Source organism: Anomaloglossus baeobatrachus, chromosome 6 (genome assembly GCF_048569485.1).
Source record: "Anomaloglossus baeobatrachus isolate aAnoBae1 chromosome 6, aAnoBae1.hap1, whole genome shotgun sequence".
NCBI lineage: Eukaryota > Metazoa > Chordata > Amphibia > Anura > Aromobatidae > Anomaloglossus > Anomaloglossus baeobatrachus.
Window position 1 is genome coordinate 531,754,762 of NC_134358.1, and position 12,733 is coordinate 531,767,494.

Genomic DNA, 12,733 nt, shown 5'->3' on the forward strand with positions numbered 1-12,733 from the left:
AATAGAAGCGGAGGGGTGGAGATGAGCGGGACGTAAACATCCCGCCCACCTCCTTCCTTCCGCATAGCCGGCGTGAGCCGCAGGTAGGAGATGTTCCTCGCTCCTGCGGCTTCATACACAGCGATGTGTGCTGCCGCAGGAACGAGGAACAACATCGTAACATCGGTATTTCCCAATTAATGGAAATGACCGACGCTACTCCGATGATACGATTACGACGCTTTTGCGCTCGTTAATTGTATCATAAAGGATTTACACACTACGATGTCGAGAGCAACGCCGGATGTGCGTCACTTTAGATTTGACCCCACCGATATCGCACCTGCAATGTCGTAGTGTGCAAAGGGCCCCTTACTCTTTAAAAGCCCAGCACCTTCTCCTCTGACTAAAGTCACAAGCAGATAAAATGACTTGTTCTGTGTGGATCCTGCAAAGAAGAGATTTTGATGCAGTATTGATGGAATTTTGTAGATGTGGCGCCCCTGAGGCTTCCGTCGCCACAGGTCATTGCACCCCATCTGCGGTGTGATGCCCCATTCTGGGAGAGGAAGAGAGTGAACTCCGGTCTCCTGGTAAATTCACACTACACCCATTGTTAGGGACACACAGGACCAGGGAAAGTGGCAGGCAACCCTCCCATGCTGCATGCTGAGAGGGGCTGTAAGACCCATCCCTGCTCCCATAGGGTGGTAGCCTAGCAACTGGGGAGGTGGGAGGAGCCATCTGAGAGTAGATAGAGAAGGGAAGGTCAAGTTTAGTCAGTTCGCTCAGGGAGTGGGAGAGTGAGGAGTGAGCATGTAGGACGAGAAGAGAAGAAAGGGTCGCAGGGCCGCGGGTAGTCCTGTAAGGTACCACGAGCAGTCCTTGTTGGGTACCGCTGCCGAGGGCCCAGAGGCGCTACGGGTAGCTGCAGGCTGCGGTGGCCCGTTCCACAGTGACATCGGTGGAGTGATTAGCTGCGACAGGGGACGGTCCCTAGAAACTGGAGGAGTGAAAAGACAGTCTCCAGACAGTAAAAACCGAGGCCCAGGGAATTGCAAGCTCCCAGGGCCAGAACCCAGAGCAGACCTTCAGAAAAGGGGTAATCAGCCGACAGGTGACCCCCCAGCCTGGAGGCTGTAATGGAGGCCAAGCCAAGTCCATCTACCTAAGGCAAGGCTAGTGAAGACAGCAGAAAAAGAGACACTAAAGAGAGGGAACCGGATTTCACGCTCTGAATCATCCAGAACTGACGGAGGTCCCTGACAGTGGTCCCAGCAGTCTGAGGGTCCCTGCAACTGTGACGGAAACTGTGAGTAAAAGAACTGGAACTGCACCTTTGGACTCGTCTCTGTTATTCCATCTGCATAGACACTTACAAGCACCAACTGTGCCCCGGGCATTGCTCCACCTGTGGGGAGCAGTACTACCATTGCTGTCATAACATCATCCCGGAGGCCTCACACAGCAGCGGCGGCTTAGTAGCCGCATACCACAGGTGGCGTCACGAACACAACCATTAACAAGCAAGCCACATATTCTACTGACACCCACCAGGGCCACGGAGCCGGGCCCAGCCACCACTGACTACCACCGGACTAGTCCGGCCCGGCACCGGGTGTCCCATAGCCCTGGGGTGGGCGAGTCATAGACTTTTTCTTTATTTGATTCTTTTTGCAGTCTTGACTTGACAGTATGAGGAAATGTCACTTCTTGTTTTTCCTTTGTGAAGTTTTCCAAACTTTGTCTGAACAAGAACTCGCAATGTATAGGGAAAGAATTCAAAGAGTTATTGAAGTTGATTTTGATGTTGATTTTGAAGCAAATCCTTTCCAGAATCCACACCTTTAGGCCCGCTTCACACGTCCGTGAAAATTGCGCACGTGTTTCATGGACGTGTCAAAGGTGCGTTTTCCCCTCCGTGAGCCGTGTGTATGGCACTACGTGTGTTCTCCGGTGTTATCCGTGACAACACACGGAGAACGAGAACTTTCAACTCACCTGTCCCTGGCGTCGCTGTCCGTGGTGCTGAACTTCGGTCTCCAGCCCTGCCGACTCCACGCTGCTGCTGCTTCCAGCCGCAGTGAAGTGAATATTAAATGAGCATAATGAGCGGCGGTCGGCAGCAAGTGACAGCAACGGCAGAGACAGGAGGGCAGGAGAAGGTGAGTAAAGAATTGTTATTTTTTTCTCTGACACGTGAGTTTTCTCCAGCGCGTGTCACACGGGACCGCATCCGCACTATATCCGTGTGATCCGTATGCGGGCCGTGTGACATCTGTGATGCCGGAGAAAACGTGGACATGTCTACGTGTGGAATACACGGACACGCGTATGGTCCACACGTACACACGTTCCATGGCAAAACACGCACGTGTGCGCAGACCCATTGATTTTAATGGGTCTACGTGTGCCCATGTCTCCGGTACGTGCAGGAACGGACCTAACACGTACCGGAGATACGTGCGTGTGAAGGGGGCCTAAGGCTTAGTGTGAACATAGCCTATAGGGTGCTTTACACTCTGCAACATCGCTAACGATATAACGTCAGGGTCACGTCGTTAGTGACGCACATCCGGCGTCGTTAGCGACATCGCAGCGTGTGACACCAAGGAGCGATGATCAACGATCGCAAAAACGTCAAAAATCATTGATCGTTGACACATCGCTCCTTTTCATAATATCGTTGGTGGTGCATGCCGCTGGTTGTTCGTCGTTCCTGCGGCAGCACACATCGCTATGTGTGACACCGCAGGAACAACGAACATCTCCTTACCTGCGTCCACCGGCAATGAAGAAGGAAGGAGGTGGGCGGGATATTCTGGCCGCTCATCCCCTCCCCTCCTCTTCTATTGGACGGCCGTTTTGTGACGTCGCTGTAACGCCGAACGCACCTCCCCCTTGAAGGAGGGATTGTTCGTGTCTCCAGCGACGTCGCAGAATAGGTATGTGCGTGTGACACTGCCGTGAGAGATAATGTTCGCTACGGCAGCGATCACCACATATCGCACCAACGACGGGGGCGGGTGCTATCGCTCGCAACATCGCTAGCAATCGCTAGTGATGTCGCAGCGTGTAAAGCACCCTTTAGTCTAAATTAAGTCTGGGCTTACAAAATTATTTTAAAGGGAACCTGTCAGGTGCAATATGCACCCAGAATCACGAGCAGTTCTGGGTCCATATTGCTAATCCCTGCCTAACTGTCCCTGTATCTGGTAGCATAGATAAAGAGATCTTTAGAAAAAGTACTTCTAAAGATCCTTTATGATATGCAGATGAGCGAGGAGACTAGTCACAAGGGTGTTAGTTCCTGTGCTCATTCCACCCTCTTAGCATGTAAGCACGCCCGGCATTCAGATCACCAGTAAAGGCTGCTTTACACACAACGATATCGCTAGCGATCTCGTTAGCGATGTGACACGCCAGATCGTAGATACGATTTGCCAAGATCGCACATAGATCATTTTGTAACCGGCGCTACAAAAAAAAACGACCTATGTGCGATTTCGGCAAATCGTATCTGCAATCTGGCGTGTCACATCGCTAACGAGATAGTTGTGTGTAAAGCAACCTTAACAGAGGACACAGATAAGCGCGTCACCGCTGGTGATGCTGCATTGAATAGCATGTTGGCACGCCCCTGTGGGCGTGCTAACATGCAAAGAGGGGGGAATGAGCGCAGGAACTCATGACTAGTCCCCACACTCATTAGAATATCAGAAAAGATCTTTAGAAATACTTTTTCTAAAGATCTCTTTATCTATGCTAGTATATACATGGACAGTTAGGTAGGAATTAGCAATATGCACCCAGAACTGCTTTTGGTTCTCGGTGCATATTGCACCTGACAGGTTCCCTTTAAGCAAGTGAACACTCAGCGAGCCCAGGCATATGCAGGGGCCCAATCTGCCTAAAGGGGGCTTTACACGCTACGACATCGCTAATGCGAACTCGTTGGGGTCACGGAATTGGTGACGCACATCCGGCCGCATTAGCGATGCCGTTGCGTGTGACACCTATGAGCGATTTTGCATCGTTGCAAAAACGTGCAAAATCGCTCATCGGTGACATGGGGGTCCATTCTCAAAAATCGTTACTGCAGCAGTAACGAAGTTGTTCCTCGTTCCTGCGGCAGCACACATCGCTCCGTGTGACACCGCAGGAACGAGGAACCTCTCCTTACCTGCCTCCCGGCCGCTATGCTGAAGGAAGGAGGTGGGCGGGATGTTACGTCCCGCTCATCTCCGCCCCTCCGCTTCTATTGGGCGGCGGTTCAGTGACGCAGCTGTGACGTCGCTGTGACGCTGAACGAACCGCCCCCTTAGAAAGGAGGCGTTTCGCCTGTCATAGCAACGTTACCGGGCAGGTAAGTACGTGTGACGGCTCTGGGCGATGTTGTGCGGCACGGGCAGCGATTTGCCCGTGTCGCACAACAGATGGGGGCGGGTACCCACGCTAGCGATATCGATACCGATATCGCAGCGTGTAAAGCGGCCTTAAGTTGCAACCTGTTCAAGAGTGTTTAAAGTTTTCTCAACAACATTTAGACAAACCTGTGAAATACTGGGAGAATATAGTCTGGTCATATGAGGCCAAAATTGAACTCTTTAGATACCATAATACACATAATGTTTGAAAGCTAAAAGGCAAATGACCCCCCAAGACACCATACAACAGTGAAGTTTGGATGTGAGAACATCATGGTGTGGGGCTGTTTTTCAGCGTACGGCACTGGAGAACATTCATATGATTGAAGGAAGGATGAATGGACAAATGTACCGAGACATTCTTGATAAAAAAATCTGCTGCCATTTATCAGGATGATCAAGATGAAATGAGGGTGGACTCATATAAACACACAGTCAAGGAAACTCAATTGATTTCAGAGAAAGAAAATATTTCTGTTAGAATGACAGAGCCGATCACCAGAGCTGAATCCAATAGAAAATTTATGGAAGGAACTAAAGCTCAGAGTTTATAGAAGGCTCCCACGGTTGCTTCAGGATTTGAAGAGTGTTTGTGTAGAAGAATGGTTTAAAATCATACCTGAGCAATGCATGCAACTAGTTTATCCATACAGGAGGCGTCTGGAAGCTGTCATCACTATCAAAGGCTTTTGTACGAAGTATTAAATAAATTTCAGTAAGTGTGTTAAGTACTTCTCATTATTACACATAACTTAAATTTATGGACATCTATGGTTTCATTTCGTTGCCTGTATGGATTGGATTGGATGTTACTGACATCTGGTGGGAAATTCATGTTAATAAAACCTTTATAAATATATTTACTTAGAAAATTGTTGATGTGTTCAATACTTATTTCACTTGCTCTAACTGTGGCTGAGCTTCATAGGAAATAGGTAGTTTTTCCTAAGACGGCAATAGTACAGTATTACGGTGTATTGTAGAAGTCACCACGGGGTCAAGTTCCTTATGGGAACGAGGAAGAGAAAAGAAAGGAAAAATATATATAGAAAAAAAATCTAATATATAAAGCTGAGTGTGTGTGTGTGTGTGTATGTCCACTAAAGGAATCTGCACAGTCCCATTTACAGTCACGAAATTGTGCACAGACGCCCCATGTGACACAGGGAACGTCATAGACTATGCTTTGAGGGGAAAATTTTACACCTGCGCTTTAGAGTTATTCGCCAAAAAACCTGCTTACATTAAAGTCAGTGGAGCTGGGAAAAGATCTGTTATTATAGACTCCTATTATGGACAGAGAAAGAGACGCAGAGAGACCCACACACAAAGAAAGAGACAAACCCAAAGAGACAGATAAAGAAACAGACACACACATAAAGAGACACACAGAAAAAGAGACACACACACACACACAGCTCTGCTTCTATTTTGCTACAGGTCATTAACAGGAGCTCTGATTGCTTCCTATAGGCAACAAAGGACATTCTTAGTATAAGAAGCTTATGTATCAGTTAATATGATTTCGGTAGAGAGATGGATAGAGAGAGAGAGAAACACAGGGACAGACAGAGAGAGACATACTTACTTAGAGACAGACCGAGAGAGAGATAGGTAGACATAGACAGATAGAGAGACACTTAGTTACTATCCTGGGCAACGCCGGGTACTACTACTAGTATGTGTATGTGTATATGTATATAATATATACACTAGTTGTAGTACCCGGGGTGTTGCCCGGGATAGTAACTGTGTCTGTCTCTCTCCAAGTCTCTGTCTGTCTGTCTCTATCTGTATGTTTGCTCTGTGTGTCTGCCTCTGTGTGTCTTTCTGTGAGTTTGTCTCTGTCTGTCTGTTTGCTCTGTGTGTCTGCCTCTGTGTGTCTTTCTGTGAGTTTGTCTCTGTCTGTCTGTTTGCTCTGTGTGTCTGCCTCTGTGTGTCTGTCTGTGAGTTTGTCTCTGTCTGTACGTTTGCTCTGTGTGTCTTCCTCTGTGTGTCTTTCTGTGAGTTTGTCTCTGTCTGTCTGTTTGCTCTGTGTGTCTGTCTCTGTCTGTCTCTATCCATGTGTGTCTCTGTCTCTATCCATGTCTTTCTCTGTCTATCTCCCTGTCTCTCTCTGTCTCTATGTCTGTCTCTCTCTCTGTGTCTTTCTGTCTCTCTGTGCTGTCTCTTTCCCCGTCTGTCTCATTGCTCGTCTGTCTCATTCCCCGTCTGTGTCTTTCCCCGTCTGTCTCATTCCAGGTCTGTCTCTTTCCCTGTCTCTTTCCTTGTCTCTGTCTCTTTTCATGTCTGTCTCCCTGTTTTTGTCATTTTCCCTCTCTCTGTCTCTTTCCGTCTGTCTGTCTCTTTCCCTGTCTGTCTCTGTCTCTCTTTCTCTTTCTTTCCCTGTCTGCCTCTTTTTCTGTCTCCGTCTCTTTCTGTCTCTCTCTGTCTCCCCACCGACATTTTATTACCTCACACATAAGCTTCTTATACTAACAATTTATTTTGTGCCTATAGCAACCACTCACAGCTGCTATTAATAGCCTATAGCTCGGAGCTCCATTAACTTTAATGGAGGCAGTTTTTTGGAGAGTGAAGGGGGCTTTACACGCTACGATATCGTTAATGTTTTGTCGTCGGGGTCAAGTTGTTAGTGACGCACATCCAGCGTCATTAACGATATCGCAGCGTGTGACACTTACCAGCGACCTTAAGCGACCTCAAAAATGGTGAAAATCGTTCACCATGGAAAGGTCGTCCCAAACTCAAAAATCGGTAATGGTTGTTTATCCAGGTGGTTCATCGCTCATGCGGCAGCACACATCGCTATGTGTGACACCGCAGGAGCGAGGAACGTCTCCTTACCTGCCGCCGGCCACAATGCGGAAGGAAGGAGGTGGGTGGGATGTTACGTCCTGCTCATCTCTGTCCCTCCGCTTTGATTGGCCGGCCGCTTAGTGACGTTGCGGTGACGTCGCTGTGATGCCGAACGTCCCTCCCCCTTGAAGGAGGAATTGTTCGGCAGTCACAGAGACGCCGCCGACCAGGTAAGTATGTGTGACGCTGCCGTAGCGATAATGTTTGCTATGGCAGCGATCACAAACAATCGCATGCGCGACGGGGGCGGGGACTTACACGCTCGCTATCGCTAAAAATTGCTAGCGATATCACTACCATGTAAAGCCCCCTTTACTGTAAAGCGCGGGGTTAAATTTTCCCGTCAAAACATAGTCTATGATGTTCCCTGAATCACATGGGGTGTCTGTGCAAAATTTTGTGATTGTAAATGCGACGGTGCGGATTCCTTTAGCGGACATACATACTGTACATACATACACTCATACACTCAGCTTTATAAATTATATATATATATATATATATATAGCCCATATCACACACACCCACTTTCCCATAATGTAAATAAAATCTACAAGAAAAAAAATGACACATTTGGTGTCGCTCTGAACTATTATAATATTAAAGCAAATGCTGGAACAAACAGTTAAAAAATTGCAGAATTTCTAAAGGTTTTTTTGTTCATTTTTATAGAAACATGGACTGTCACAGTTGAAAGGGACCTCCAGGGTTATTTGGTGCACCCTCCTCCAAAAAGAAAATATAAGAAATCAGAAAGTGATAAACAAGACGACTTATCGTACCCAAAAAAAAAAAACAAGCCCTGATAATGCAGCTCGAATAACTAAAGATGAAAAAATAAGAGTTTCAGCTCATGGAGGGCGAGGAAGACGATGGAAAAGTGATGGAGAGCCCAAGGGTCCACATGGCACACAGACGTGTTCTTTTAGTGTACAGATTCCTGGGCACAATATATATAACATGGCCACTTTACAGTGCGGCAGTCAGTCTAGACGTCAAACGCTTCCAACGAGACAAGTGAATGAGGATATCGGGGGCAATAAGCTTTGAGGGCATCAGAGAAAAAAAAAAAAAACATTTTTCATAATGGAAGGGGCAAGAGTTAAACAAAAAAGGGCGCATAATAAAAATGCAAATGACCGTTCTTTAGTAAGATGATAACTTTTCAAGGCTTTTGTCGGGCGATATCCTGAAGCCGTCTTACAAGGTAATCACTGTTTGCCCAGAGATTTAAAGTGAAGGGCTCAATAGCCTTAGACGCCTGCACGGTGCTATGTGTGACAAGCATGCAAAGCCACGTTACTGTTCAGAATATGAATGGCCTCCGGGTGGCTGCAGCACCACCATGTAGAAAGCAAACTGTGCTGCTATCTGTGGGCCTGATGGACTCCATGCGGCTTCCAGGCTGAAAACTTCACGGCTTTGACATGTGATGTGCTCCTTGTGACACCGGCAGCGCTGTCACAGAGGAACGGCACAAAGACAACAAGCCCCCCTCCCAATGGCAGCTCTCCGCAACCCCCCAGAGTTGCCCGGCCACAAAACTCCTCTCTTTTTGCCTAGTTACGAGCCACACTGTCCTAAAGCCATACAGGGGTAGTGTGGGTGTATGGGCTCCAGCTGCCTTCCTGGACACAGCCTCCATAATAAATTGACCTGAATGATGAGGGCACACAAAACAGTATGATAAGCATTATCCCTGTCAATAAAACCCGTCCCCATGTGTTTATACCCTTTGTATGTAATGTACTGACGGCTTCTTTTTTTTCCTGCCCTTTTTCTATTCATATTGTAAATATGCGGCAGAATGCAGGAAATGATATGACGAGCACGCTGGATAATTATCACTGCTCAGCGGCGGGCTGGAGACCCCCTTTTGTTCCATCACTTAAAATAAAAAAAGACTTTTAATATTGCAGATCATTTACCAATCAGAAGATGACCCGGAGAAAGGGAAGCTGCAGGAAGAAAACAAGGAACTAAAGGAGAAAATGGATTCACTGCAGGGCAGAGTCCACCAGCTGGAAACGGCTGTAAAGGAGAAAGACAAACACATCGAGTCATTAGGTAAAATGTGGAGAGTTCTCGGTGGAGCACGGCCGCACCAGGAGGGACATCGAATAAGGCTGGGCAACGACTAGCGTCAATACTGGGCCAGCGGAACACTTGGGGCCCACTCATTATTGCGTTGCTGCCCGTTTTTTGTTTAGTTTTTGGTCTTTTTCATTTGTTCATAATTTTTCTTTTAATTGTGCCTTTTTTAAAATCTGTTTCATATTTGCCCCAGTTTGGGATTTTCAGCTGATTCATCAATTACTACTTTTTCGAAAGTGGAAACATTTGTCCAAAGTTAATATTGAATTTCCCCTCCAGAGTAGTTTTACGTACCCAGATATTTTGGTGCATATTTTGAGCAATTACTCGAAAGACGTGACTTTTTATACTATAAACAGGTCCCAGTCAAAATTAAAAAATGTTTTTGACTTTACACAAGATTCATGAACAGCGTGCACAAGTTTTAAGAATTGGGTGCAAAAGATGACAAAAAGAAAAGTGACAAAAAATAATGCAAATGACGAATCAGGCCAAAGTTTTACAAATGTTCTATTTAGTTTCTCACCATTTTTAAGATCTCTTCTGGCTGATGAATGGTAGCATTTATTGTGTTTATACCCAGATAATAACATCTTGTCATCTTGTACAAACCTAAGGCCATGTGCCACGGGAGATTGTACCTGTGGACTTTTCTTCAGGTATTTCTGCAGGTTCACGCAGCAACTCCCCGGAATCCGCAGCTATCCATTGCTGCTGTATATCTGCGGAATTGTTGCGGTAAACCTGCGGAAACAGTGCGGATTTCGTGCGGAATTCCCGCCCTGTATCTCCATAGTGGAAAGGCGGGAATTCCGCAGGTAATTCTGCATGATTAATGGACATGCAGTTACATGTGGCTGCGGGAAATCCGCAGCATTTTCCGCAGCCGCACATACCGCAACATTGATACAGCACTTCCCAAATCCCATAGGATAACAATGGGAGTGTCTGTACATGCGTAAACCCACTGATTTATCTGGAAAATCTAGAAAATCCACGGGTTTTCCACGGCAAAATCTGCGGCTACTTTCTCCCTTGGGCACATCGTCTTATACTTCTCAAATTTGAAGACACAGAAGGAGGGACTGACTAATTCTGTGCAATGTATAGGCTGTGCGAACTTATAATCCACCTGGGGATGCCGGGTGTCGGACCCTCAGCAATCAGACATTGATGACCTATCCTAAGGGGTACTTTGCACACTACGGCATCGCAGCTGCGATGTCGGTGGGGTCAAATCGAAAGTGACGCACATCCGGCTTCGTTGTCGACATCGGAGTATGTGAATCGTTTAACTACGATTAACGAGTGCAAAAGTGTCGAAATTGTATGATCGGCGTAGTGTCGGGCATTTCCATAATGTCGCTGCAGCGACAGCTACGATGTTGTTCCTCGTTCCTGCGGCAGCACACATCGCTGTGTATGAAGCCGCAGGAGTGAGGAACATCTCCTTACCTGCGTCCCGGCTGCAATAAGGAAGGAGGTGGGTGGGATGTTTACGTCCCGCTCATCTCCGCCCCTCTGCTTCTATTGGCCACCTGCCGTGTGACGTCGCTGTGACGCCGCACGACCCGCCCCCTTAGGAAGGAGGCGGGTCGCCGGCCAGAGCGACGTCGCAGGGCAGGTGAGTGCGTGTGAAGCTCCTGTAGCGATAGTGTTCGCTACGGCAGCTATCACAAGATATCGCATGTGCGACGGGGGCGGGGACTATCGCGCTCGGCATCGCTGCAATCAGCTTGCGATGTCGTAGTGTGCAAAGTACCCCTTAGGATAGACCATCAATTTTATCAAAATGCAAGGGTAAAGCTGGGCTCTACTGCTTGTAAGAGGAAGGTGCTTAAAGGGAAAAAGACTATAAACAATATGATAAATCCCAAGCACTCAATTGGACACAAAAGGTAATGCAAAATGTGTTTTTTATTAGTAGATTATTTGCAAAAAGAAAAGAAACATGCCACTACCAAATAGAGCAAAGCCAAGCCAACGTTTCCGCCTATTTTAGGCCTTTGTCAAGGTCTTGCGTTATAATAGAATGGTGGATAAGACGAATTAGACGTCTGAGGACTGTACCATGAGTAGGGCGTTTACTTTTCAAGGGTACTTTGCCAGAGTCAGGAACACATGGAAAACAGGTAGAGGAATAGAGAGGATGCCTGAGGCGCACGAGGAATGGGGACAGGGTCCCAGAGATACCGGCAGGAGGCGTGTGGAGGAGCACTTTATCCTTATTCCAAAATGGAGCTGCAAGTCAAATACTGACAACTACTTGTATTCTCTAAAGGGCTGCCAGCAAATAAGGCGAGCGCAACACTCGGCTGCCCCATGAGCATGAGCACTGTCGCTCTGTTATAACAAAGATAAAAATGTCCTGTTCTGCCGATCGGTGCGGTCCCACCACAATCAATCAACAAGTTGTCACCTATCCTGTGGATCAACCTGTAACGTCTGTCCGGGACCACAGTCTAAGGATGGATGTCACAGACTAGAGGCTAGCCGCCCACTCAGCAGGCTCCCGAGAACCCCGAAACCCTTTAACCCCTGTACAGGAATCTAGAATTACTTCAGGGTCCAGGAGATCGCTGCCTATGGAAGGCTGCAATCCTTAGAAGATTAGTCGTCGGGCAGGGTCAAACCAGGAGGTACCAAAAGGGAGAAAATCAGCAGACAAGAGCATAGTCAAGAAATCAGGCTAAGGTCAAACCGGAGAGGGCAGTGAAATATAAAAACGGCAGGCAGGAGAGTAGTCAGAGAGCAGGCAGGGGTCAAAACACAGATCAATAATACAAAGCAGAGCGAGAACCAGAGACAAGCAGTAATACCTAGAGACTATATCTGGCAGGGAGCAGGAGACCACTGAAGGTATAAGAAGGGTGTGGTGCCTTCCAATAGGCTGGAGCTGAGAGATGATAACTTCACCTAGAAGGCACACGCCACCACAGGCTTGGTGCATGGGTGGAGACTGTGCTCACCAGAGCTACTGGTACTGACTCCGCCTCTATCACCGCCTCTGCCCACTGTGGGAATACAGCGGCGTCTGTCAGCCGGAGCAGAAATCACAGCCTCAGACTCTGGTGAAGACGTGACACAACCATTCAAGTTATCACCTATCCTGTAGATCAACCAATCAACAAGTTATCACCTATCCTGTGGATTAATGATAACCTGTTTTCACCGGACAACCCTTTTAAGTGATAAAATCTCGATTATACAGTTGTCTTTGCCGCAACCTATATATTATCAAATGCTGCAAATCAATCACCCATGACCATAAGGTTAACGCTCAAGGACTGAATTTCCAAAATAAGTAATAATGTTTTATCATTTACAGCATAACTACAGATTTTTGAAAACTTTTGATGTCTCATGTTAGAAGT

At 47.2% G+C, this 12,733-nt stretch overlaps 1 protein-coding gene across 1 annotated transcript in view; it reads left to right on the plus strand.

Annotated features, from left to right (window-relative positions):
- C6H10orf67 (chromosome 6 C10orf67 homolog) overlaps positions 1-12,733 on the plus strand; it is a 200,894-nt gene that overhangs the window by 64,319 nt on the left and 123,842 nt on the right. The window contains exon 6 of the mRNA XM_075316800.1: positions 9,185-9,332. Coding sequence (XP_075172915.1) covers positions 9,185-9,332 — 148 coding nt within the window. The remainder of the gene's footprint in view (positions 1-9,184; positions 9,333-12,733) is intronic.